The 27,710-nt window shown below is 43.9% G+C and overlaps 2 protein-coding genes and 2 non-coding genes across 9 annotated transcripts in view; all 4 read right to left on the reverse strand.

Annotated features, from left to right (window-relative positions):
• Positions 1-287: 287 nt before the first annotated feature.
• On the reverse strand, positions 288-2,363 carry LOC115173440 (claudin-7-like). Its single transcript, XM_029731498.1, has one exon. It carries the CDS (start codon positions 1,503-1,505, stop codon positions 807-809), a length of 699 nt encoding a protein of 232 aa, XP_029587358.1. The 5' UTR covers positions 1,506-2,363; the 3' UTR covers positions 288-806.
• A 1,602-nt stretch (positions 2,364-3,965) lies between these two features.
• LOC115173441 (protein argonaute-4) overlaps positions 3,966-27,710 on the reverse strand; it is a 43,111-nt gene continuing 19,366 nt past the window's right edge. For 2 of the 6 annotated variants that reach the window (XM_029731503.1, XM_029731502.1), the window contains exons 5-17: positions 27,409-27,545; positions 27,114-27,248; positions 25,944-26,031; positions 25,551-25,698; positions 25,069-25,188; positions 22,149-22,310; positions 17,423-17,571; positions 16,947-17,131; positions 16,454-16,613; positions 15,785-16,100; positions 8,639-8,773; positions 7,853-8,154; positions 3,966-7,543 (exon numbers count right to left, since the gene is read on the reverse strand). In XM_029731503.1, coding sequence (XP_029587363.1) covers positions 7,435-7,543; positions 7,853-8,154; positions 8,639-8,773; positions 15,785-16,100; positions 16,454-16,613; positions 16,947-17,131; positions 17,423-17,571; positions 22,149-22,310; positions 25,069-25,188; positions 25,551-25,698; positions 25,944-26,031; positions 27,114-27,248; positions 27,409-27,545 — 2,146 coding nt within the window. In that variant the 3' untranslated portion in view covers positions 3,966-7,434. Of the gene's footprint in view, positions 7,544-7,852; positions 8,155-8,638; positions 8,774-15,784; positions 16,101-16,453; positions 16,614-16,946; positions 17,132-17,422; positions 17,572-22,148; positions 22,311-25,068; positions 25,189-25,550; positions 25,699-25,943; positions 26,032-27,095; positions 27,249-27,408; positions 27,546-27,710 lie in introns of all 6 variants that reach the window. The other 4 variants (XM_029731500.1, XM_029731499.1, XM_029731504.1 and 1 more) reach the window with 3 other exon arrangements.
• Positions 9,099-9,221, reverse strand: LOC115174178 (small nucleolar RNA SNORA55). The gene has a single exon (XR_003871757.1). It is a non-coding gene; the product is annotated as a small nucleolar RNA SNORA55 (small nucleolar RNA).
• Positions 25,372-25,450, reverse strand: LOC115174170 (small nucleolar RNA SNORD35). The gene has a single exon (XR_003871749.1). It is a non-coding gene; the product is annotated as a small nucleolar RNA SNORD35 (small nucleolar RNA).

The following is a 27,710-nucleotide window of genomic DNA, read 5'->3' on the forward strand; positions in this document are numbered from 1 at the left end:
CTGAAAGATAGTGATGGATCAATCTAGCCCTCTTATAGGCTGTTTGGAATTCCTGTCAAATTAACTATGTGCAAAGGGAACACTTTCTGTTTGGAGTTGTGCACAGCTGAACATTGAGCACGACTCCTTCAATATTCTGGGCAAACTACAAAATACCATCAGTTTGTCATGAACTAAAACATACGGAAGAAAAAAGTTCAAACTAATTAAAATACTCTTGGAATAATCAGTTTATCCTTTTACAATTTTGACTTATTCAAACTCAATGAAGTAGTGCCGAGACTGAATTATTTCACAGATTTAATAGTCATCTGAGAAGAATTGTGAAAGAAAGAAATCACTCCAATCTTCACACCACAAGTCACAAAACCATAATATCTTAAAGATGTTTATGGGGATTGATGTCGTGTCTTCCAGGCAGAGTATTGTGATCTGTCCATGCACTAATACCATATCACAGTGTAATAAAGTCAATAACCCAATACATGAGGCAGATAAATGATAGGCATGATGGAAACAGTCTCAAATATATATATATACACACACACACTTGAAAAAATACATTTTAAATAAATATTTACAGTACATCAAAATGCATCACGGTAGAAGAACGTGAGAGAACTGCAGAGTAGAGTTTCAAATCTAACGCTTCACATCTTCAAAACCTTCCAAGTCACAACACCTCACCTCCACTACAGTCACAGTTTTTCCCTTCTCCAGCCTTCTACTTCCTCTTCTCGTTCGCAACCTTGCTTCTTCCCATACTCCAACCTGTTGCCATTCTTCTTCACATCTTTTCTCTGGGACTACACATATTCCTTTAGGGGCATGCTGTTGGAGGTGATAGGTTTGGGAGGATCAGGTGCGAGGGGGGAGGGGCGCGTGTTAGGAAAGCTCCGGCCCATGTATCCCCGGCGGTACTCCCGTCCTCCGCTCTCGATGTGGGGGCAGGTGCTGCTCAGCACGGCCCCGCTGATCATCAGAATAACCGCAGATGCCCAGCCCAGGTAGATCGCCTGGCCCAGCTCTCGCTTGTACATGACAGGCACTTTGGGGTTGTAGAAGTCCTGGACCACCGTGTTGGCGGTCCAGGAGACGGGCACCAGCACGCACAGGCCCGTCAGGATGAATAGCACGCCGCCGGAGAGGGCGATGCCCGCCTTGGCGCGACGGTCATCCCCAGCGCACGTGGTGCATTTCATGCCGCAGCAGGACACGGTGCAGGACAGCCAGCCCAGGAAGATGGCCACACACATGAGGGCACGAGCTGCCTGGAGGTCCGGGGGCAGAGCCAGAATGGAGTCGTAGGTCTTGCACTGCATGTGGCCAGTGGTCTGGTAGATGCAGTTCATCCAGATGCCCTCCCACTTGATCTCGGAGGTGAGGATGTTGCTGCCGATGAAGGCGGACACCTTCCACTGAGGCAAGGCCGTCACAGCGATGGCCATGACCCAACCTGTTACCGCGCAGGTGAAGCTGATCAGCTGCATGCCTGTGTTGACCATGATGGCTGCTCTCGATGTCTTCTGACCACCTGAAACTGACCTGTACCCTTGTCTATGTCTTCTTTCTCACTTCAAGGCCCACTTCTTTACTGCCTGCTCTGTCTGGGCCTTTCACAATCCTGAATTTGAGTCACTCACTGTCCTTTTCTGAAACTACTTTCCTTTCTCAAGCTTCTTATGTCTCAGTTTCTTTTCAACATCTGGTCAGATGTCTTCAATTTAGCTTCTTTTTTTTTTAACTTGAGGTTTTCCCCCCCTAGTGATCGGAGTGACAGGTGGTGGTAGACGGAGAGAAGACTCAATTGCTTTCCTCCCTCTGTCTATTGAACGGATTAATTATTTAAGAACCAATAACTGTGCAGCCATTTGTGGCAGCTCCCCTATTTTCGATTGATTGAGCTTCAGAAACGTCACCTTCAGGCCCAGTGGGTTTGTGGGTAGGGTACAATTGGATGTCAGCAGCTCTGGCCCTGTAACCTCACACTAACCCAAGCTGATTACAGGAAAAGTGTCCATTGCCCCACAGGTTTGGTGTGGCCTTACCTAGATGGGTCATGCCAATAAAACCTGATACTCGATCAAGGGACGTCGCTGAAGATGTATGTTATCGCTGGAAGAAAACAACTGATACAGTCCTATGAGCAAAAAAGGTCCACAGAAGGTAAACAAAAAGACCAATGTCTTGATAAAGCGCAAATAAGGCTTGGTCCAATTCTGGCCTTTGTCCAAGTGCATCCAAACTATGCCTCCAAATGCACCAAAGCTTGATGGTTGATGCAAAAATGTTTCGCCGCTACAGCTTAAAATGGTGTTACGGTGTCTTGGAGAACAAGGCCTTGGAAAATGAAGCGGCAGACAGCTGCCGCTGGCGCCTGCTGAAGTGTCTTCGTCACAATGGGCTCAGCCTGCCGAGGCCACTTCGACTCAACGCAGGTTCAGCTTGCTGCCCCCCCCCCCCCCCCCGCACGCAAACCCAATTGGGTCAGTCCAATCCGGTTGTTAGGGTTGATAGTAGGCAAGACCACTTAGACTGCCAGGTAAGTGGAATAGTAAGTCCATCCCTCCCATCTTCAGAACAACCTCAGTTTACTGTCAACCTGTGAGAGCAACACTGTGCCTGGAAAGAGCGAAAGAGAGAGGGAACGAGACAGTACAGGGGGAGGGAGAGAGAGATATCTGTAGGTGGATCAATTAACACAAAGACAATCCAGGGGGCCTCTACAACGGGGCTTAAATGCTCTGCTTTGCTCTACGCGTCTCTAAAGGAGCATTTACAACTCTGCTTTTTGTCTGGGGGGGGTTGCAGCAGAAGGAAGAGCCGGCTGAAAAGGGGGCTAGGTGGAGTGAATGTTGTGTGAGCAGAATGAACCGGACTACAAAGCTGAACACCAGCTGTAAGCATTCACTTTCCATCAAAGGGAACGGAGCAGTGGTGTTACCTAAACAAGTACTATTAAAACGTACTCAAACATTTCATTTATAAAATGTATAAATTGAGGTAGTTTGATTCTTTCACTCTCGGATGAAAATAAACCGTCTATGGCCACAAATAACTGGTCTTGCATATCAATGGCGGATATCCCACTTTATGGATTATATCAATGGATTTACACTTTACTGCTGACGTCAGTTACAGGTGTAACTGTGTATACTGGCCAATAGCCCAACTGTGATTGTGATGGAGAACCAATTCTTTTTTATTTCTGCTCACTACATCATTGAACCTTGGTGTGCCTATGTTGATGAATTAAATATGGCAACAAGATCTGCGGTTTGAGTTTCCTTGTGTGAGTAGGACCTCTCCTTGACAACGGTGGTCATGACAACAGCACAGGACATAGGAAATGGAAGGAGGGGTAATGATACAATGAGAGCGGTGGGAGAGAGGAGCACAGGCAATGGATAGCGGTCTATTGTGAATGAGACATGTTTACACGTGGTACTGCATATGATGAATACCACAGCGTAAGGAATCCACTGGAATCATTAGCACACACACGAAAGTCAAAAGAAATGATTGACAAATATATTGCCAGGTTTTCATTGATTTAAGATGGACATCCCTGAGTGTATTCATCTCTGAAATAGATCAGCTGACCACATTACTTATTGTCCAAGTCAACAAATGCTGTCAGCAAGTACCCTAGAGACTTCAGATTTTAATTTGATCTTTGGAACATGATACAGTGGCATTGTCAAAGTGACAGCTTCTTATCTTATCCTAAACTGTGAGTAAGGAGGGGGTTTTCCAGGAGTCCCATCTCCTGCTATTTGTCAGCCAATGAGCTGATAACAGACCTGCCCTGCTCACAGAGAAAACGATGCCATCTACTGGCCTATGCATGTAATCACTCAACAAATGTATTAGTAAGAATATATTATAAAATGGAATAGAAGACTAGCGTTTTCCCTTTGTGTCATGTTGGGATAAAAATAAGGAATAAAGAGGAAACACCAGCATATGATATAGGCATTAAAATACCAATTTATTACTTTGCACAATAACACAAATATTCCCTGCAGGCAAAACAAATTAAAAAAAGTTTAAACATGTCACATAGCAACACAGCGAGTGATTGGGCACCCTTGTGGGAGGGGCCTGAGGAAGCCCCACCCCTCCCCAGCAGGTCAGACAGGGTACTGTTCTATTGCTGTTGGACAGTCACACAGCTCAGACCACTAGCAGAAAACAGCAGAGCTACACACCAGAATAAAGAACAAAAAAAATGTAATTACACTTACAATGTCAAATAACAAATCTGTAGATATATCAAAGAGGAATTAAAAAATAAATCATGCTCTCTTTCAAACGGGTCACAGAAAGAATGGATCGTTAAAAAGGTTAAAAAGAGGTATTCCAGTGGCCGTGGACACCTTGGGCCGAGGCCCCCACAGAGAGGAAGTGCGCTTGTGGGTGGCCAGCAGGGTGGTGCCACGAGACAGGGGAGCCCCGAGAGGCGTGGCAGGGGCACAAACCAGGAAGTGGAGGCCTAAATGGACGCTACACTGGGGCCTGTGAGGGGGCGAGAGGTCAAGTCTTTACCGGGCCCACGTTTGAAGAAAGTACCTCGTTTGTCTTCGGGTCACGACGCAAAGGCTCGAACGCTCAACCTCCAGCGGCCTGTGCCTCCGTTTTTTTACTGACATTTGTGTAGGAATCTTTCAAATACATCTTGAAGAGACTGGACAATATTGCTAGCCTAAAACAGTCTCACTAAATTCATAAACATTTACCCAATTTTTCTTCTCCCGTCTCTTGATTCTAAAGAATTATTAATATATTTTTTTATATTTATTTTTTTATTTTTTAGGGACAATACTCTGGCATGCAGGTGAGAAAAGTCTAAATGTTTTTACCTGTTTTTCTTTTTTCTCAGAGCCTAAAGAGCTAGTCCACCGAATGCACATTCCCACTGATTGATACAGGCAAAAAAACAAATTACAGAAACACAAAACGGCAACAGAGAGCAGACCAACAGCCACGTCGACAAGAAGAATTATACATTTTTCCTCATTCGAAAACTGGATTTTGAGTTAATATTGCTTTGCAATGATAATATGTTCAAAACTGAGGAGTCATCGCTGCCTTTTGGATCCCCTGCTAGGAGACCACACCCATATCCTGCACACTCCTCCAGTCTGGTCACACCCACAGAGGGCCACAGACTACAACACCAGGCTGATGTTTATAACACCAGGCTCTCTGCAGCCCCCTTGCCCCGTAGGAAAACTAGTGCACGTCTTCAACAGCTCAGCCCCGCCCCTCAAACGTATTGCATGCAATGCCTGGAACCCCACCATGCTCCACTCCCACAGGCCAGCGCCCAAAGCCCTCGACAGGTAGGCGCTCAAACTCATTCATAGCAAACCTGCTGCTTTACGGATGGTTTATTACAAAAGGGTTTTTCGCTGAGCCGACCCCCCCTGACGAGGTGGGTGCGCCGCAGTCGACCCCCCCGCCCCCATCCTCACCGCGAGGGGCCGCGGCCTTGCACGACAATAACCTTAACCACAAATGGTCAAATAGGATCTTTAACTGTGGTCGTGACTGGTCAGGTGTTCTTAGGTCCATGGGCAGTGTTTATGCTTTATGTCAATTCATATCCGGTGTTCAAAAACTTAATAAAAAAAATGTAAAAAACGCCATAAGTTTAGACTTGAATAGATATACTTGTTCAAATACACACAAACCGTCATAGATACACATTATGAAGTTCTAAAAATTCTACTCATTGCCTATTGCATACTTCTTTTTACGACTCGCTCTGCCCCAGTTTCTTCCTAATGCCAGCTCTGATTGTCACCTTCCTTCCTTTCAAACCGAAACCCCCTGCTGCCAACAGTACTCTTCTGCCTCCTGTTTTACCAGTCAGGGGTAACGGTGACAGCTCAACAGAGATCTTTCCTACTGGAGAACATGGCCAAACCCTTCCCTACTACGTCACTGAGGAGCAGAAGGGAGCATGAACCGATACACCTTGGGCCTCCCTCCACCGTAAGGCCAGAATGCTACCAAAGTGTCCAAATCTAAACCCAGCCACTCCCTGATCTCATAACTACACATCCGATTGCTGCCGGTCTGATAATTATCATAATCGTAGATAAGAACAACAACAAGAACAACATCAAATATAACTACTAAGTCTGAACAACAGTTAAGATTAGCCACAAAACGGTTTTTATATTAAACTCTTACAAATTCTGCTTTTTGATTCTGATGTATAAATGCATAAAAAGTAAGAGCGAGTGCCCTCTGTTGCTTGCCTAGCGTCCCGGGTCAGTGCAATGAATTGGCCGGTAGCAAAGGAGACCCCAAAAGTTAAGCGAATGGGTTTTCCGCCTCCGAACAATTCAGACGACTAGCGCCTTGCTTAAAAAAAAAAAAAAAAACCTGTGCTCCGCCCCAACAATGTCATAACCATTCAGACAAACGGGTTTAAGGGATGAATCCCCTTCCTCACACGGGGCACCTAATAAGGCGGCTTAGCCCAACGCCGTAACCCCGCAAAAGCTCTCAACCATTCAATAGGTCCCAATGCCCAGTCAGTCACATGGGCTAAACCACGGTTGCTACTGCTACACATACACCCACCGGCCTCTGTGAAGCCTGTATAATTCAATCTGTTCTATAGATGTAAATATATATATATATATATATATATATATATATATCTCGTGTGAATATAAAAAAAAAAAAAAATCAAATCTGAGGCATTTTACAGCAGTTTTCTTGATTTTCCCTTTACAATTCAGTGGCCTGCCATGAAACACACGCACACACGTATATACACAAAACGCACACACGCACACACTCAAGCACTTAATTCTTCGCTAAATGGGAGAAGAGTAATGGGTATGGATACCCAGGTGACCTCGCTTGTAAAAGACTGAAGTTAAAACATGATCATAAAAAGAAAAAAAATATATATATCATTCTCAAAAGATCCTCTCCACCCATGTTTCCATGCAAACCCCCCCCCCAACCCAAGAACTTGTGACAGATTTTCGCCCAAAGGGGCTTTGAGGTAAAAAGTAGACAGAGTCCTGCTTAGCTAGGAGAGCTAAGAGCTGCCACTGACAATTGGCATCAGTCCGCTCAATTGCTCAGTGTATCTTTTAAAAACAAAAAGACACATTCAAAATAAACAACCCTCCCCTCCCCCCAAAAATGGCTCAACTTGTGTTTTCTTGTTGTTCTCTCTGTGCATCGGAAACCAACGGTCTCTCGGTGCCGAATTGCTGGTAGAGGGCGGCTTCGATCGGGAACGCCGGATGTCGTTTTTCCAAAAAGGAAAATACTACACTGGCACACTTCACTGGCTTCGAACCGCTTTGGTGCACATCAAGACGCAAGAGAAAGATAGAGAAAGACTGGCAAATAGAGAGAGGGAGAGATAGAGGACAGAACTGCGCACATTGCTCACAGGGCTCAGGCGAAATACATAGTGTGCTGAGTGTCATAGTGGATCTGGACTGCCTTGGCCAGGGCCAGGGGGTCCCGACCGTTACTCTGGCCCGACACGTGGCTGCCCTCCGCACTGCAGGACAGGACGAGAGAGACGGGTCAGATACATGACAAAGAGAAAAAGAGCACAAAACCACTAGTGTTGGGCTCCACCAACTGTAGTCATGTTGAACAACATGTATCGTAATGTATTTGCGTCAACATGCCAAACAAAAATTGTATATTCAGTAAAAGCTAGACACACAATGTTGCAGATATAAATCGAACGTATAGGGCAGCTAATACAGTCCATTCGTGTCTGTTCTGACTAAAATAACGTTTCCTGTTTATCTGCGATACCCCTCAGTATTCTGGCCTTGTGCCTCGCCACTTTCGTCATTACCTGTCGTGATCTTTGTCCACCAGGTGGTAGCGGGCGCGGAAGGCCACCAGCCGGGCGTAGTAGGCTGGCGCGGGGATGGAGACGGAGCGGGTGCAGCGGACGTAGGTGTGGCACAGCTGGTAGGTGAGCAGCTGGAGCTCGTCGGCCGTGAAGCAGTTGTCGTCCCACAGGACGTGGTAGTGGGAGGGCCGGCTGGTGCCCTGGATCCCAGCGTGGCTGCACAGGTAGAAGTCAAACTCGGAGGGGTGGGTGATTGTGCTGTCCACCGTGGTTCCGGCCGGGACGTTGCCACTCTTTCCAACCTGTAGGGGGAGACAGTTGTGATTACAGAAAGACATGCTGGAGTGCTAGTCGAAAAAGGGGCTATTGTTGCAACCCCTCTAACTTCAGCTGTGTCTTAATCATCAATCCAGTGAAATGCCAGCTCAGAGATTACTCCAAGGATATGTGGTTGGAGAGATACATTTAAAAAGTATTGGAACAATGCCACAGCCCTCGATGCCCTCCCTCATGAAGTACTGTTTGTAGACGGTGCCCCTAACCACAGATACAGGGTCAGAAGTGTCATCCCCTTAATGGCTTACAGTTGGGTAATCTGATCCTATACCTGCGGATCATTTAAACCTCTACATCAGGGGTGTCAAGCTCAATTCCTGGAGGGCTGCGTGTCTTCCATGTACTTGATAGATCATTTAAAAATTGCTTAGGAACTCCCATCAAAAACCACAGACACAGCCCTCCAGGAACGGAGTTTGACACCCCTGCTCTACATGGGTCTCCACTCACCCTCTCGGTCTTGTCTGAGCAGAAGAGGCGGGTGTGGTGGCGTTTCTGAACCACGATGTAGGTGATCCCCGGTCGGTAGTCCTCCTCTAAGCTGATACAGGCCTTCCTGATGGCAATTAGCTCTGGCCACGCTACCTACACACAGTCACACGGGGAAGAGATAAAAACAGTGAGCTCAATTCTGATGTTTTGCCCAATTATTGGAAAAAGATCCAATTGGTCAAAAATATAACAAATCATTGCAAAATAACAACTACTTTGAGGGAAAATGTACTTACTATGACTGATATGTGTTTGTCTCAGCTAGCCATCTTAAGATGAATGCAAAAATTGTAAGTTGCTCTGGATAGGAGGCTGCTAAATGACTAAAATGTAAGATCAGAATTGGGCTGCCTGTGTAAACGCAGCCAGATCCTATATCCAGGGCACTAGGACAAATTAAAATATATACATTTTTTTTTTATGTCTCAAAGTTGTAGAGACAGGCTCTAATTAGAGAGGGAGGCCCGTCTGGATGTACTTTTGAGTCACTATTGCACCGTCAATGCCGATGTCCAACACTGACAGGGTTTCGCTGGGGTGCAAGTATTTTGTCAACAAAAATATTACAATATAGCTACAGTATGTCAAGGGGCAGGGCTCCAGACTGCGACCATTTAGTCACATTTCGTGACCCTTTGACTTGGCGGTGCGAGTAAAGAAAAATGTATTGGTCGCGTCATTACATGGTCACCTCACTCAAAAGTTTCAAAAAAAGTCCTATTTGTTTGCTGGCTAAAACCATGATTTGGTCAAACAGTTTTATTTATTTCACCTTTATTTAACCAGGTAGACTAGTTGAAAACAAGTTCTAATTTACAACTACTACCTGGCCAAGTTAAAGCAAAGCAGTGCGACACAAACAGAGTTACACATGGAATAACAAACATACAGTCAATAACACAATAGAAAAAGTCTATATACAGTGTGGCAATAAATAGGCCATAGTGGCAAAATAATTACAATTTGGCAATTAAACAACCCTGGAGTGAGATGTGCAGAAGATGAATGTGCGGGTAGAGATATTGGGGTGCAAAGGAGCAAAAAACAAAATAACAGTATTGGGATGAGGTAGTTGGATGGGCTTTTTACAGATGGGCTATGTACAGGTGCAGTGATCTGTGAGCTGCTCTGACAGCTGGTGCTTAAAGTTAGTGAGGGAGATACGAGTCTCCAGATTCAGTGAATTTTGCATTTCGTTCCAGTTATTGGCAGCAGAGAACTGAAAGGAAAGGCAGCCAAATGAGGAATTGGCTTTGGGGGTGACCAGTAAAATATACCTGCTGGAGCGCGTGCTACGAGTGGGTGCTGCTATGGTGACCAGTGAGCTGAGATAAGGCGTGGCTTTACCTAGCAAAGACTTATTAGATGACCTGGAGCCAGTGGGTTTGGCGACGAATATGAAGCGAGAGCCAGCCAACGAGAGCGTACAGGTCGCAGTGGTGGGTAGTATATGGGGCTTTGGTGACAAAACGGATGGCACTGTGATAGACTGCATCCAATTTGCTGAGTAGAGTGTTGAAGGCTATTTTGTAAATAACGTCGCCGAAGTCAAGGATCGGTAGGATGGTCAGTTTTACAAGGGTATGTTTGGCAGCATGAGTGAAGGATTCTTTTTTGCGAAATAGGAATCCGATTCTAGATTTAACTTTGGTTTGGAGATGTTTGATGTGAGTCTGGAAGGAGAATTTACAGTCTAACCAGACGCCTAGGTATTTGTAGTTGTCCACATATTCTAAGTAAGAACCGTCCAGAGTAGTGATGCTGGACGGGCGGGCAGCGATCGGTTGAAGAGCATGCATGTAGTTTTACTTGTATTTAAGAGCAGTTGGAGTCCACGGAAGGAAAGTTATGGCATTGAAGCTCCTCAGGAGGTTAGTTCACAGTGTCCGAAGAAGGGCCAGAAGTATACAGAATGGTGTCGTCTGCGTAGAGATGGATCAGAGAATCACCAGCAGCAAGAGCGACATCATTGATGTATACAGAGAAGAGTCGGCCCGAAAATTGAACCCTGTGGCACCCCCATAGATACTGCCAGAGGTCTGGACAACAGGCCCTCCGATTTGACACACTGAACTCTATCTGAGAAGTAGTTGGTGAACCAGGCGAGGCAGTCATTTGAGAAACCGAGGCTGTTGAGTCTGCCAATAAGAATGTGGTGATTAACAGAGTCGAAAGCCTTGGCCAGGTCGATGAATACAGCTGCACAGTATTGTCAACTATCGATGGCGATTATGATATTGTTTAGAACCTTGAGCGTGGCTGAGGTACACCCATGACCAGCTCGGAAACCAGATTGCATAGCGGAGAAGGTACGGTAGGATTCGAAATGGTCTGTGATCTGTTTGTTAACTTGGTCAAACAGTAAAGTGCATTATCCTCACACCTCCTGTAATGAAAGTGTCTTCCCAGCTCTTAGGCCTGTTCCACCGATACATGCTCCAGGTGAGAGAAAGGTTTCTAGTTGTATAATATTTCAAAATCCAAATTGCAGGAAATACATGGCTTTGGAAGCAACTACCGTTCTCAGCTTTCTGTGGATATATTTTGTTATCTCTTCATATTGAGCTCAATAGCAACTATACTGAATAAAAATAAAGCAACATGTAAAGTGTTGGTCCCATGTTTCATGAGCTGAAATAAAAGATCCTAGAAATGTTCTATACGCAAAAAGCTTTTTTTTTTTTTAATAAACAAATTTGTTTCCATCCCTTTTAGTGAGCATTTCTTCTTTGCCAAGATAATCCATCAACCTGACTGGTCAAGAAGCAGATAAAACAGAATGATCATTACACAGGTGCACCTTATACGGGGGACAATAAAAGGCCACTCTAAAATGTGCAGTTTTGTCACACAACAATGCCACAGATGTCTATAGTTGAGGGAGAGTGCAATTGGTACGCTGACTGCAGGAATGTCCACCAGAGCTGTTGCCAAAGAATTTATAGTTAATTTCTCTACCAAAAACCACCTCCAAAGTCATTTTAGAGAATTTGACAGTATGTCCAACCGGCATCAACAGCAGACCACGTGTAACCACGCCAGCCCAGTATCTCCACATTCGGCTTATTCACCTGCGGGATCGTCAGAGACCAGCCACCCAGACAGCTGATGAAAATGAGGAGTAGTTCTGTCGGCTCCCCAGTGGGTGGCCCTGGCTCCCAAATGGGTGGGGCCTATGCCCCCCCAGGCCCACCGATGGCTGCGCCCCTGCCCAGTCGTGAAATCTATCGATTAGGCCCTAATTTATTCATTTCAATTGACAGATTTAATTATATGTAACTATGAACTGCAAACAAACACTTAAATTGGACAGTTTAATCTCAATCTCTTCATTCAAAGACTTACATCATGGACACACTTACTGACAGTTGTGGCTGCTTTGTGTGATATATTGTTGTCTCTACCTTCTTGCCCTTTGTGCTGTTGTCTGTGCCATGTTTTGTGTTGCTACCATGTTGTTGTCATATTGCGTTTCTACCATGTTGTTGTGTTGCTACCATGCTGTGTTGTCTTAGGTCTCTCTTTATGTAGTGTTGTCTCTCGTCGTGATATGTGTTTTGTCCTGTGTTTATATTGTATTTATTTACTTATTTTAATCCCAGGCCCCCGTCCCCGCAGGAGGCCTTTTGGTAGGCCGTCATTGTAAATAAGAATTAGTTCTTAATTGACTTGCCTAGTTTAACCTCTCTAGGGTAGGGGGCAGTATTTGCACGGCCGGATAAAAAACGTACCCGATTTAATCTGGTTATTACTACTGCCCAGAAACTAGAATATGCATATAATTATTGGCTTTGGATAGAAAACACCCTAAAGTTCCTAAAACTGTTTGAATGGTGTCTGTGAGTATAACAGAACTCATATGGCAGGCAAAAACCTGAGAAGATTCCTTAAAGGAAGTGCCCTCTCTGACCATTTCTTGGGCTTCTACACTCTCTTTATTGAAAACTGAGGATCTCTGCTGTAACGTGACACTTCCTACGGCTCCCATAGGCTCTCAGAAGGCGGCAAACCGGTGAATGATGTCTTTGGAGCCCCTGGCTGAAAAACATTAGTGCATTTGGATGGTGGTCAATCAGAGGACAATGAGACTGAGGCACGTGCACGAGGTGACACCATGTCTTTGAACGTAAACAGGGTTTCCCGGTCGGAATATTATCGCTTTTTTACGAGAAAAATCGCAAAAAAATTGATTTTAAACAGCGGTTGACATGCTTCGAAGTACGGTAATGGAATATTTAGAATTTTTTTGTCACGAAACGCGTCGGGCGCGTCACCCTTCGGATAGTGTCTTGAACGCACGAACAAAACAGAGGATATTTGAACATAACTATGGATTATTTTGAACCAAACCAACATTTGTTATTGAAGTAGAAGTCCTGGGAGTGCATTCTGACGAAGAACAGCAAAGGTAATCCAATTTTTCTTATAGTAAATCTGAGTTTGGTGAGTGCCAAACTTGGGTGTCAAAATAGCTAGCCCGTGATGGCGAGCTATCTACTCAGAATATTGCAAAATGTGCTTTTGCCGAAAAGCTATTTAAAAAAAAAAAAAAAAAAAAAAAATCGGACATTGCGATTGCATAAAGGAGTTCTGTATCTATAATTCTTAAAATAATTGTTATGCTTTTTGTGAACGTTTATCGTGAGTAATTTAGTAAATTCACCGGAAGTTTGCGGTGGGTATGCTAGTTCTGAACGTCACATGCTAATGTAAAAAGCTGGTTTTTGCTATAAATATTAACTTGATTGAACAAAACATGCATGTATTGTATAACATAATGTCCGAGGACTAAGCTAACATAAGGAATTGTTATAACGGTCACAGCAAAGATAATTTACCTATTTGATTTTACATTTTAAGACCCCTTAAGGTATATAAAAAAATTTAAAAAAACATCTTTACACAAATGATTTGATGAAACATTGAATTTGGCCTTACTGCTATTAGCCCACAGAAACGTACTGAATAAAAGATTCACTAAATGGAACATTTAGTTTTCCTGGAGTGTCTGTCCTTTATATTTTTAACACCTATTTAACCCTTTATTTTAGGCACTAAACTAAACTACTTCCATTCGTTTTGTGTTCGTCCTCGACCAAAACAACCAACATGTACGTGCTCGTGAGCGCCTCACCTTTCCATAAAATGGTGTAGCCCAAACTGTTCGGAAACTACAGACAGACGTTGTAAAAGCAGTCAAATCGAGTCCCGTGACGATTGTGAGGGTCGTAGAGCAAAACACTATCGAACACCGTAATATTTGTGAAGGCCAAACCGTTCGGGCGCTACAGACATTTGTGTTAAGACTGATTTTTCGGGATGTCTCATGGTCTGACAAACACCGCTGTTGCTCTGCCACCTTTCACCGCAGATGCGGAAGGGCGATATTGGTGGATGCAGTGGATTGCAACACATCCAATGGACCCCCATTGGATGTGTTGATGGGGAAGCGCGTGAAAAGCACATCGGCCATTTTGAGTGCATAGGGTTACCGCTACAACGGCAAAGTTTTTTAGGACATTCGATTAACTGTTTAATAGATTAATACATGACTACTAGCAGTGAGTATTATATGTAGTGTTAGCGATCTAGCTCATGTGTTCTGAGTTTTCACTTCCTTGTGGTGAATTAGACCCCTATATTAGTGCACAAAGATTTAGGCATATTCATCTCTATTGCATGACGAAATTGAGAAGCCCCATTTCAAAAGAAAAATATAACAATACCCTATTGGTCACAATACATGATAATCACTGGATTAGGTTGCACATCAAATGATCTTGAATCATGCATTTCTGCTTGGACGTGTTCGATGAAACTACTTACTTCTCGAACAGCCTTCCATCTCAGAAATCTACGACACAATCTAAAGCACTGTGAATGACTTTAGGTGATAGATTATACTTTAAAAAAAAATGTATTATGTGACGCAGCGGGGGAAAAAAATTGGTGGAACTAAATCACGGGCTGGTGCCACCAACTGAAAAAAATGTAATCTGGAGCCCAGTAATGTGTTCTTCTGCCAATGTTATGCAGAAAAATATGTTGGTAGGACAAGGCCATGTATGTTCGTGCACATGGAAGTCAGTGATTTGGATGACTAAATTGGCCCATTATTTTCATCATTTTTATAACTAGACAAAATCATTGTTTAAATAGCAAAAATATGACTTAATTAGATTTTACTCAAAATAACAAAAACTAGGCTACATAAAATAAAAAAGCAGTGCCAAAATGTAATAATGTTACCTTTATTTAACCAGGTAGGCAAGTTGAGAACAAGTTCTCATTTACAACTGCGACCTGGCCAAGATAAAGAAAGCAAAGCAGTTCGACACGTATAACACAGAGTTACACATGGAGTAAAACAAACATACAGTCAATAATAATACAGTAGAAAAATAAGTCTATATACAATGTGAGCAAATGAGGTGAGGTAAGGGAGGTAAAGGCAATAAATAGGCCATGGTGGCGAAGTAAATACAATATAGCAATTAAAACACTGGAATGGTAGATTTGACAGTAGATAAGTGTGCAAAGTAGAAATACTGGGGTGCAAAGGTGCAAAATAAATACAGTAGGGGAAGGGGTAGTTTATAGATGGGCTATGTGCAGTGATCTATGACTTAACTTAACTGACTTGCCTAGTTAAATAAAGGTGAAATAAAATAAATAAAAATAACAAATTCTTATTTTCAATGACGCCCTAGGAACAGTGTTCAGGGGCAGAACAACAGATTTGTACCTTGTCAGCTCGGGGATTCGAACTTGCAACCTTTCGGTTACTAGCCCAACGCTCTAACCACTAGGCTACCCTGCAGCCCCAAATTAACACTGGCCCGCACCTTCTAAACCCTTTGAGTACTGATAGCATATGCTACCCTTTACACCACTTAAGGTATTGCAAAAGAGCTGCGAATTAAAGCCTTATTTAATCAGAAATTTAAACAAAAAAGAACTACTCAAAAAGGTTAACCAGCCACCGACTCAAAATAAGACGCCATTTTGTAATGTATTTCAATGGTCAATTCAGTACAAGGAGAGAGAACTGAACCTAAAGAACCAAAATGGCACACCACAGACACGAATCACCCTCCCAGTTACCTGTTTCATTTGGCCCTCGGACACGCCGCCTCGGTAGTAGATGATGCGTGTGGGCTTGAAGCGCGTGGACTTGTAGAACTGGATGAGCAGCTCGCGCACCATGTTGGTCAGGTCCTGGATGACCTCCTGGCTGTACAGCTGCTCCTGGGACAGGTCCTGGCGCGACGTCTGCACGCGCACCGTGGCACAGTAGCGGCTGGGGTGGCCGTCCATGCTGCCCACCACCGCCGCGATGGAGGGCTTCTTGCCGTCGCCGGCTGGAGGGTGAGTGACGTCTGCCCCCAGGAAGATGACGGGTTGCTGGAACACAGAGGGTCTGGGGAGAAGAGGTTTCAAAAAAATAAAAAGGCAGAGATGGCAAATAAAATAAACGTACAGAGTTTATGGCGCATGTGTGTACGCGTGTTGCTTTGCTCTCAGAGAAGGGGTATAGGTCTTTGACAATACATTTGATTGACATGTCATGAGGTAATTGTATGTTGTGTGGGTGTATAGTGCCTTCATTGACGACAAAGCAGTGGGTTTTTTTTATTCCCCGTTTTACTGCATCTGTGTTGCCTGCAGGCAATTTCGTCAAAGCCATGAAGGCTTGGAAGACCACCGTGAGAACATCTGTGAGGGTCAACAGTGAGGGTCAACCTGAGTTAATGATTGAGTGCGTGCCGTCACCTCTGATGGGGCACCAGGACGTTGTTGATGCCCCCCAGCTTGGCGTTGATCTTGAGGCAGAGGTTGGAGAGGGTCTGGGGGGACGTCTTCACCACGTTCTTCACCTGGACACACTGAGTGGCCATGCCCAGGAGAGTGTCTCCTACCCGCTTCACCTCCGCTGTGGCACCAGGACCACAGGGACACAGAATAATAATGTAGCGCTCTCAAGTGAAAAAGTGAAAACAGTAGCTAGCAGATTGGTTCTCTTAACATTTTAAGCATGGGGAGTGAACTGGTGTTCCCTCAATTTCAACTAGTGACTTGAGGGTGTTCTTTCCCCTACCGCCATTTTCAATTCTTCCAATTATATTTATCAAATATTTTAGGCAAAGTCATGCAAAACCATAAGACATAGGAAATGCATCAAAAAACAAACAGACTATTTGAAGTTAGTTTGCCCTTTCAACAAAATAGATTTCCCCAAACAAAGAGGTATGAAAATGATTCTTACCGTAGACGGGGGTTTTGCCGGGCAGGATGACCACGATGAGCTGCAGTCCCACATAGGACAGCTTGAGGTGTTTGAACATGGGTTCCACGCTGTCCGCTCCCTGGGCGTATTTACAGAAACACGGCTGGCCCTGGATGGGCATACCGGCGTCCTTCGAGATCTTCCTCAGCTGGTCTGTGAAGCTCCTAGAAGACCCATGAACAAACCTTTTAGGGACTGTAGTCTAGAGTGTGCATTCAAACTGTTGAACAATAAGTTAAAAGTTATGTGGTCCGAATCCTAACTTAAGATACATTTGCTCAACTAGTTTGCGTACATCATTGAGAGATGTGAATCATTTTTGAGATAAGCCCACAGATCTCAAGTTTGGATTTGGCCCTAAAATAAAGTAATGATCACCACACAGACTAAGGAGAGCTATGGGGATTTTTGGGTGGAATGGTGCGTCTACCAAGGTTGACGGGCAGATGACTCACTTGAGCAGGTCCTCTCTGCACTGTTTCTGTGGGGCGAAGCAGGCCACGGCCCACACCTTGATCTCGATCCCGGCGTAGAACTGCTTCCCCCGCATGTCCCACACGCCCTGGTTGGGCGTGGCCACTGTCTTGTTCTGCGGAGAGAGTCCCTACGCTCTTAGTGAACCCCCCGGTTTAACCAGCCGACACAGCAGATACAACTCCCCAGCCCGCACCACACACACACACGTTGGGGTAGAAGTTGCCCCATACCACTGACACAGCGACAGATCATTTTACGTGTGTGTCTAAATGGGGGTGATTAGGATTGGGAGGGTAGGAGAATCTGACCCTAGATCTGTGGTCCGAAGGGAACTGCCGTATGCTCCTATGACACTATCCCATAGCAAGTAGCCTACAGGTAAAACCTTCACATGCTAGACAGCACCAGAAGCTTATTAAACAGGGCAGAACATTCATGTATAGAATAGACATGACCGTCTTAGTTACGATTGTACAATACAAGATATGCCCAGAATTGTCCAATCTACAGGTGAGCAAATACTTTATAACTGGAAGGGTGGAAGCCTGCATTGTAAACATATTTTGCTGATACACTTAGGTGCCATGTGTTATTCATTTATCAAAACTTAAGCAATAAGGCACGAGGGGGTGTGGTGTATAGCCAATAGACCACGGCTAAGGGCTGTTCTTATGCACGACACATCGCGGAGTGCCTGGACACAGCCCTCAGCCGTGGTATATTGGCCATATACCACAAATCCCTGAGGTGCCTTATTGCTATCATAAATTGGTTACCAAAGTAATTACAACCGTAAAAATACATGTTGTCATACCACGGCTGTCCGCCAATCAGCATTCAGGGCCTGAACCACCCAATTTATAATAAAAGCACATACAGTACCAGTCAAAAGTTTGGACACCTACTCATTCAAGGGTTTCGTGAATTTTACTATTTTCTACTTTGTAGAATTATAGTGAAGACATCAAAACTATGAAATAACACATGGAATCATGTAGTAACCAAAAGTGTTAAATTAAAATACATTTTGATTTGTAGCCACCCATTGCCTTTGACAGCTTTGCACACTCTTGGCATTCTCTCAACCAGCTTCATGAGGAATTCTTTGCCAACCGTGTTGAAGGAGTTCCCACATATGCTGAGCACTTGTTGGCTGCTTTTCCTTCACCTCAGCAGTCCATCTCATCCCAAACCATCACAATCACCTGACCTCAACCCAATTGAGGAGGCCAGGTCATCTGATGAAGCACTCCATCATTCTCCTTCTTGGTCAAATGGCCCTTACATAGCCTGGAGGTGTGTTGGGTCATTATCCTGTTGAAAAACAAACAGAGTCCAGATAATCGCAAGCCAGTTGGGATGACGCATCACTGCAGAATGCTGTGGTAGCCATGCTGGTTAAGTGTGCCTTCAACTCTAAATAAATCACTGACAGTGTCCCCAGCAAAGCACCACCATAGCATCACACCTCCTCCTCCATGCTTCACAGTGGGAACCACATGCAGAGATCATCCGCTCATCTACTCTGCGTCTCACAAAGACAACGGTTGGAACCAAAAATCTCAAATTAGGACTCAGACCAAAAGGACAAAATTTCCACCGGTCTAATGTCCATTGCTCGTGTTTCTTGGCCCAAGCAAGTCTCTTCTTATTGATGTCCTTTAGTAGTGGTTTCTTTGCAGCAATTTGACCATGAAGGTCTGATTCACGCAGTCTCCTCTGAACAGTTGATGTTGAGATGTGTCTGTTACTTGAACTCGGTGAAGTATTTATTTGGGCTGGTAACTAATGAACATATCCTCTGCAGCAGAGGTAACTCTGGGTCTTCCTTTCCTGTGGCGGTCCTCATGAGAGCCAGTTCCATCATAGCGCTTGATGGTTTTTGCGACTGCACTTTCAAAGTTCTTGAAATGTTCCGAATTGACGGACCTTCATGTCTTGAAGTAATGATGGACTGTTGTTCCTCTTTGCTTATTTGAGCTGTTCTTGCCGTAATATGGACTTGGTCTTTTACCAAATAGGGCCATCTTCTGTGTACCACCCCTACCTTGTCACAACACAACTGATTGGCTCAAATGCATTAAAGGAAAGAATTTCCACAAATTAACAAGGCACACCTGTTAATTGAAACGCATTCCAGATGACTACCTCATGAAGCTGGTTGAGAGAATGCCAAGAGTGTGAAAAGCTGTCATCAAGGCAGAGGGTGGCTACTTTGAAGAATCACAAAAAATATATTTTGATTTGTTTACATGATTCCATATGTGTTAATTCATAGTTTTGATGTCTTCACTATTATTTTACAATGTAGAAAATTGTACAAATAAAAGAAAAACCTTGGAATGAGTAGGTTTCCGAGCTTTTGACAGGTACTGTATATCAGGATCTGTATCCACAAAGCGTCTCAGAGTAAGAGTGCCACTGCTGATCTAGGACCAGTTTTTCTTTTCAGTTCATAATGAATAATAAGACTGTATGAATAGATCCTAGATCAGCACTCCTAATCCGAGATGCTTTGTGGATACAGGTCCAGATATTATCAGATCATTCTAGCTATGAATAGAAGTACCTCCAGTGTTCAGGGCCCATAGCGTCTACCTACATTGTGTCGAGTTAGCTACCCTCTCTTGTAACAATTGGGCAACCATATTGTATTCTCCAGCAAGCTATACATGTACTAATGTGCAATTCAAGAAAGAAAAAGCCCTGAAAACTGGGGTGCTGATCCAGCATGGAATCACATATACATTAGATTGTGATTACACTGAATACTAATACAGTCATGCATATCACATCAAATTAACAGCAAGTGATGCTAGAGAAAGGTTATCAGTGAATGATTAAGTGATGATTAGCAAAGCTCTCCACTGTAATTACAGCAACTTATTACAAACATCAGCATGATAACACAGTGATGGAGTGACAAACACAAGGACAGTCGCATTTCCCATCACAAAACTATTACAGCTACAACAATATAACCATGGCAGTTAAAAAGGTCTGAAAGACATGCCAGTCATACAAATGAATAACTAACTGCGACGAGAAAAGCAATCAGTCCACATTTCAGAGGATGATAAAACTCCATTACCCAGCAGGCAGCAGTCCAAACCACTCAAGAAGGGACTGTAAAAATGGGCCCAATCAAAGGCGTATAACCCAGCAACACTGTGCCAAAACTGTTAGTACATCTCTATTAAAGCTATTTCTGTGACCGAATGTTTTTCTAACGTGCACTTTCAAGCCAAGTTCAGATCAATTATCCATATGTAACACTTGGTTTAACAGTCCACATTGGACCTATAACGATGTCTGTGGAAGAAGTCTACCCATACCAAACATTATTACATTATATAAAGACTGTACGGAGCTTATGTAGAGACCGTGTATATGGCCTACATAAACCCAGCAAAAAAAAAAAAAACATCCTCTCACTGTCAACTGCGTTTATTTTCAGCAAACTTAACATGTGTAAATATGTGTATGAATATAAGATTCAACAACAGACATTAACTGAACAAGTTCCACAGACATGTGACTAACAGAAATGTAATAATGTGTCCCTGAACAAAGGGGAGGGGGGGGGGGGGGTCAAAATCAAAAGTAACAGTCAGTATCTAGTGTGGCCACCAGCTGCATTAAGTACTGCAGCATCTCCTCCTCATGGACAGCACCAGAATTGCCAGTTCTTGCTGTGAGATGTTACCCCACTCTTCCACCAAGGCACCTGCAAGTTCCCAGACATTTCTGGGGGGGGAATGGCCCTAGCCCTCACCCTCCAATCCAACAGGGATTGAGCATGCTGGCCATGACAGAACACTGACATTCCTGTTTTGCAGGAAATCACGCACAGAACAAGCAGTATGGCTGGTGGCATTGTCATGCCAGGATGAGCCTGCTGGATCTGGTACCAACTCACAGCATTGAGATTGCCTGCAATGACAACAAGCTCAGTCCGATGATACTGTGACACACCGCCCCAGACCATGACGGACCCTCCACCTCCAAATCGATCCCACTCCAGAGTACAGGCCTCGGTATAACTCATTCCTTCGACGATAAACGCGAATCCGACCATCACCCTTAGTGTTCACATCTCTCATGTAAATGTTGTAGATACATAAAAATATTAAATAAACAATTTGGGAAATATCCGGTCTTTGCTCTTTTCATTAGCATGATGATTTTAAAATGTATTGGATTTTTCTTATCTGTTAAGACATTGAATACCTGTTGTTTAGTCTATTTAGTATGTTTAGTTCTCTGTGTGAAGCAAGTTCATTTAAAGTTAGGCCTATGTGATTGTTTATGTAGATGCAACATTTCAATGTTAACACACAGTAACCAAAAACCTGATCTAATTTACATAGACAGCGTTTTCAGCAAATATGCAGCAAATGGTAGAATGTTCGCCACAAATTTACCAGAAGTTCACACGTCGCCGCAACAATTTGCCACAAAACTAATTTGCATGTGAAAATAGGGTCTTGGAGCACATTTGAGGCAAATTTGCCAAAAGTTTGCCACAACTGTTTGCTAGAAGCCTGTTTTTTTGGTAAGGGTTATTTAATTGAATTAAAATGTGCTGTGTGGCATGAAGTCTCATCCTCCTCCCCTTGGTTAATCCAGTCACCCTTTTCATTCACACACACGAACACCAATAGCCCGTCCCTCCCGTGATCGGCCCAGTACCCTAGTACTCACCCTGCCACAGTCCCGCCCAGTGTCGGTACTAACCCGGCCCCCATACTGCAGCATGGGTGCTGGGAGGACTCGGCCCGTCACCTCGGTCATGTCGTTGTGCACCACGATTCCGAACTCCTTCAGGTAAGGGTCGGGACCGCCCACCATGCTGTTGCTTTTGACCTGGGGGGGACGAAGAGAGAGAGGTTGGTGTGAAAAGGAGGAAAATGGGTTAGGCAAGCAGAGAACACATGGATTTCCTGCTAGTGTCTAGAGCATTTGCGACCCGTTCCAGGAAGCTAGCCGTATGTCACTACTTCACATTTGAACGGGAAAAAAAACGTTTAAAAAAAAATTGGGGCAAGAATGCCTTCTGGACAATATGAACTTTCATGTGCCTTAATAACAAACTTGTACCATCTGTAAATATGAACAAAACATTTAAAAAAATGACAAGTCTAATTTGTTTAGCCCTGGAAAAAGGCACGGGGGGCCAGCACAGGAAAAAGAATGTATGAAATGTATGCATTCACTACTGTAAGTCGCTCTGGATAAGAGCGTCTGCTAAATGACTAAAATGTAAATGTAAAAATGCAAGAACCTTCCCACTAGCCATGATTGGCTGATAGAATGGATGGGCCGAGGGAGTCGTTCGGATTGGTCTGCCATGTAGCACACATCGGTCTATAACATGAGCTGCTCATTATGTGTAGATAATCCTTTCTACCGCGGCATTTAAGATATCATGAACTGCAAAAAAAAGTGTTGCTACTGCTCTTAACATTGCTGCCCTGAATTTAACAGGTGCTAATCAACAAAGAGCGCCCATAATGTGTTTTGTGCGTGGAAGTGCTTAGTAATGAGTCTCTCAAAACAACACGTCCTGACCAAACATCCACAGCATGACGGTAAACTCAGGAAGTTCTTTCAGAACAGTGCACAATGCTTCAGGAAAAAGTGCTTCGACAGTGGAAAAAAAATAAGCAGAATTAAGGGAGTACTATCGCTTAGTAGTAGTAGATGTGAGTTTCTCTTTCAAACAATCCCCTTGTACATTTACATTTTAGTCATTTAGCAGACACTCTTATCCAGAGCGACTTACAGTAGTGAATGCATACATTATTTATATATTTTTTTGTACTGGCCCCCCGTGGGAATCGAACCCACAACCCTGGCGTTGCACACACCATGCTGGCGTTGCAAACACCATGCTCTACCAACTGAGCCACAGGGAAGACGTACACAGCTAATAGATAGCTAACGTTAGTACAGTAGCTAACTAACTTGTTTTGGCTAAGTAACTGTACAGCTGAAGATGAAAAACTCTGGCCTACTTACTGTTGAAAACAAGTCTAGGAACTAATCATTTTTATTCTGGAATCAACTGATTGATGCAAGACACTTTTTGGAGGCAAAAAGCATCTACAGCAGTTGGGTTGTTCATCTACAGCAGGAAGCAGTTCCCTGCCTGACTGAGAAAGCAGTAGATGTTCTGATCCAGTTTGGCACCACATACCTATGCGAGTCAGGGTCCTCGACTTTGGTGTACTTAAAAAAACAAGTAGAAACACTCAATGCCGAGCATGACCTCAGGGTTACACTGTCAAATATTTAGCCCAGAATAGACACACTTGTTGAAAACTTCAACCAGCCACACACACAGTGTGTGTTTTCTGGTCTACATCTGTGTGATGTGATCAATCAGTTTATTCCAGTTCAAAATAAAACATTTATTGTATTTTAACAGCAACATTTTTTTTTTTTAAACAATACTTTCTACAGTAATTTGTAATCTGTACTGTTACTTAGGGTTGCACTATCAAAAACTGAGCAGCAACAGTGCCAACCTAGACAGATAAACATGAATTGCTATTTATATGGGTATTTCATTGTCATTTGTTTTAGGCATAAAGGGAATTAAATGTAGGGATATTTATGTGTAGTTGCATGTTGTTTTCATAAGCTTGGGTCCCAGGAAAAACACAGAATTTCTAATTTGGGTCCGAGGCTGAACAAGAACCCCTGGTCTAAACAAAAGACGCCACTACGCCAGTAACCATTTCACTGTACCTTTTACACCTTCTTTATCATGTCCATGTGACAAATCAATTTCGACTTTATTTGATATAGTGTGTGTTTACCAGAGACGGTAATGTTAACATGACCTGCACCAAAGCCCGATTAGGATGTAGGCCAAGAACTAGATAGTGTATTTTTTACTACTAATTTCACAACGTTTAATAGTTATCTTTAGTTATTTACTACACTACCTTATTCTGTTTAGCACATGGCCTAACACGTGAATCCTGAAAGAGATGGGCAGGGCTAAGGCTTAAGAGGGTGTGAACGATGCTGAATGGGTGTAGACAAAGAAGAGCTCTCCAGAAGGCGTACCAAAACATTCACAGGCCATTTTCTCAAAAGTGGGGTTACAAGTTTATCAACTGCAGTGTATGATACCATTTTCTAGCTCAAGAGTCTCTACTTTTATCCAATGTAAAAAATAAAATAAATAAAAAGTTGCTACAAAAAAGGCCCGAATCAAGATGGTGGGTCACATTTTTAGTCGTGAATCAAATCATTTAGAGTTCTACCTCAAATCGATTGTCACCAATACCAGTAGTGGCTCCATCAATTCATAAAGCTCTTTTTACACAAACGGTTACTTTACAGTAACCCTGCCTCAAGGTTAAATATTCAGAGTAGAGAAACCATATGACGCCAGGCCAGAGATATGTGTACTGAGGTTGGCGTTTCAAGACTGGGAACCATTTCTGGACAACCACACATCTTTCGAAAACAGTAACACTGACATGGCAAACACTCAAGACCCAACAGGGCATTTTCCTTGCAAAAACCTCACGGCTGCCTCAGCCTACGGCTCTCCACTTCCTGTGCTGCAGTTCACACTTGCACCACTGAGAGAGTAGCAATGACTCACCAGTCGGCTGATCTCTTCCTGCCTGTCAGGTGCAGAACGTGCCGTAGCTTTGATCATGGTGGAGGTCTGGTTGTCTGTCAGCTTCTTGATGCAGCGCTGCCCGGCCACAATGTTACAAACCTGTACGCGGACAGAGAATAGTTACCGAATAACGCTGTATTCAAGTAATGGAGAAACATGAAAAAGGATTGTTTCTTATGGGACAGGCACTCTCGTTTCCGTCCATTTGGTGCCTAATGAACTGCAGTAAACTGGAAACTAAAGTCTGACCGTGCCTACGTCCCAAACTTCTTTTTTTTTTTAAACAATGCATCAGTGATGCCTTCAGGCAATTTCGTCAAAGCCACAAACGCTTGGAAGACCACCGTGAGAGAAACTTGCAGCGATATCTTGAGTGCACTCTATACATACAATAAGAGTTCATTTGAAGTGTGTGTGTGTGTGTGTGTGTGTGTGTGTGTCTTTTAGAGCCACCCTCTCACCTCCAGGGGTAGGTAGGTGTGCTTCTGTTCCTGCCCCACTTGTAGGCAGGGCAGGTGGGGGTATTTGAGCTGTAGGCTGTACTTCTGCTTGAAGTACTGAGCCACTGTACACTCCATGGCCTGGCCATTCTCCAGCTGTAAGGGGAACCTGAGCAACAGGCAGACAAGGACATAATACATACGAATACATCGTATTAATAAACCAAAAGAGAAAAACTAAAAAGGAAAGAGCAAGGCATCTCGCCTTGGGTTTTGCATCAAGAGATAGACGGTTTGTATTTTAGCATGGGTTGATTAAAAAGTCAGAAGAGAAATGTCACGTAGGATGGCTAGGGCCGCAGGGACACGTGAAAGACGCTAACTGGAATGTGTAGCGACTAGCGCGGCACTTACGTTTGGTGGCTGGCGGGGCGGCGAGTGACATTGCACACGCGATACTTCCTCTTCATCTGACCACAGTGGGTGACCTCGACTTTCAGACCTGAGAGCGAAAAACATACGCATAGAAACACCCAGAAGAGCACATCAAAATACGGCCACAGACGAAGACGACGACGGGGGAGATATAACGAGTGGTGTTTGAAAAGACATTTAAGCATCATTGAAAATGTAGACAGTTGGCGAGTCACTCCATCTGACTGTCAAAATGGCCTAACTCGAACTTACTATTGCTGTGCATAACTCAAACCCATTCACAGCAATGCATGATTTACACAAAAGTTAAAGTTAGAGTCAAGCACGCATATCTCACGTTAGGATTCAACCCATAGTGCAGATTATGGGTGTACATCACAGATGGGTGTCAAATCCATCTCAATTCATATCCATTGAAATTCCAAGTCAAGAGATAAGAGTTCTAAAAAGGGTCATTTATTTTCAGTAAAGATTCTTCACAATTCTTAAGCTTCCTGAATTGGAATGGACTTGACACGCGACCCTGAGGTACACTACAATTGTCTGGGTGGGTGGATGCCATCTAATAAGGTGTGGTGCACCTCCGAAATGTCACCCTATTCCCTATGTCGTGCACTACTTTTGACCAGGGAAAATAAGTAGTGCACTATATAGTGAATAGACTGCTTGGTTGTTTAGCAACAAAACCGATGCGTGCGCAACTATGGGGCAAAACAGACGGGGTTGGCTTAGACTGTTGACAACATGGAAACTAGATTTAGTCTCCCAATATTTATTGAAAACAAACTTATATTTGCACAATGAGCATTTGTCTCAAATACATCGTTACAGTTGTTGAATAGCTAGCGAATTAGCCATATTTGCTTAGACGTGACATCAGTCAAAACAAGACATTGTATCAAGAAAAATATAAATAAAATAGCTGAAACGAGACACCGACGATTCCCCACAAGGCATCTTCTTGTCATTGTTTCTAGCCATCTGGCCATCCAGAATCACAACAACACAGAGCCTTCTGCCCCATTGAAGCGTGCGCATAGTTTTCGTGACGTTGTCAGCTAACACGTCTATAGGGTGCCATTTCAGATGCAGACTTGGTGTGTAGAAACATGGTAAAAACATTGGTCTGACCTGCAGGTCCCCACCCACCTCGGATCTCCTTGGTGAACTTGACGCGTTGGGAGTCGGTGAGTGGCTTGGTCTGCTCGTTGATGTTCTGGATGTCCAGCACCTCGCACATGAACTCGATCACGGGCTGGGCACGGTAGAAAGCAGTGGCGGAGACTGTGGTGGAGGGGGCAAAGAAAATGTAGGGTTCATGACCAAACAAACCATCAATCTATGTTATATTACTCCAACACAAATGTACAAGCACACACAGCCTGGGATTTTTTTATTTTTTATTTACACAAAAGTTACAGTAAGAATTGACTACTGCTCTTACCATCGATGTTGAGCATCATGTTCCACATGGCAGGACGGACCGACTGATGGAAGCCGAACCACACCTCCCTCCCTCCGCCCAGGGGGTGGTAGTAGCCCTCCGGAGGGGAGAAGAAGGAGCGCCCCACTGGGGTGTACCTGGAAACAGCCACATGGACAGTCCGTGTAAATGCCAGACAAGATTATTCTGTGAGAGATCACTCTTTATGACACAAACCTAAGTTCCCTCTGGGAAAAAAATACATCTCCAAAAAAGGTCTCACTTTTTGTTCTTATGGAATAACTCAATAGGCAGAGTTACTT

The sequence above is a fragment of the Salmo trutta genome, chromosome 34 (genome assembly GCF_901001165.1).
Source record: "Salmo trutta chromosome 34, fSalTru1.1, whole genome shotgun sequence".
Classification (NCBI taxonomy): Eukaryota; Metazoa; Chordata; class Actinopteri; order Salmoniformes; family Salmonidae; genus Salmo; species Salmo trutta.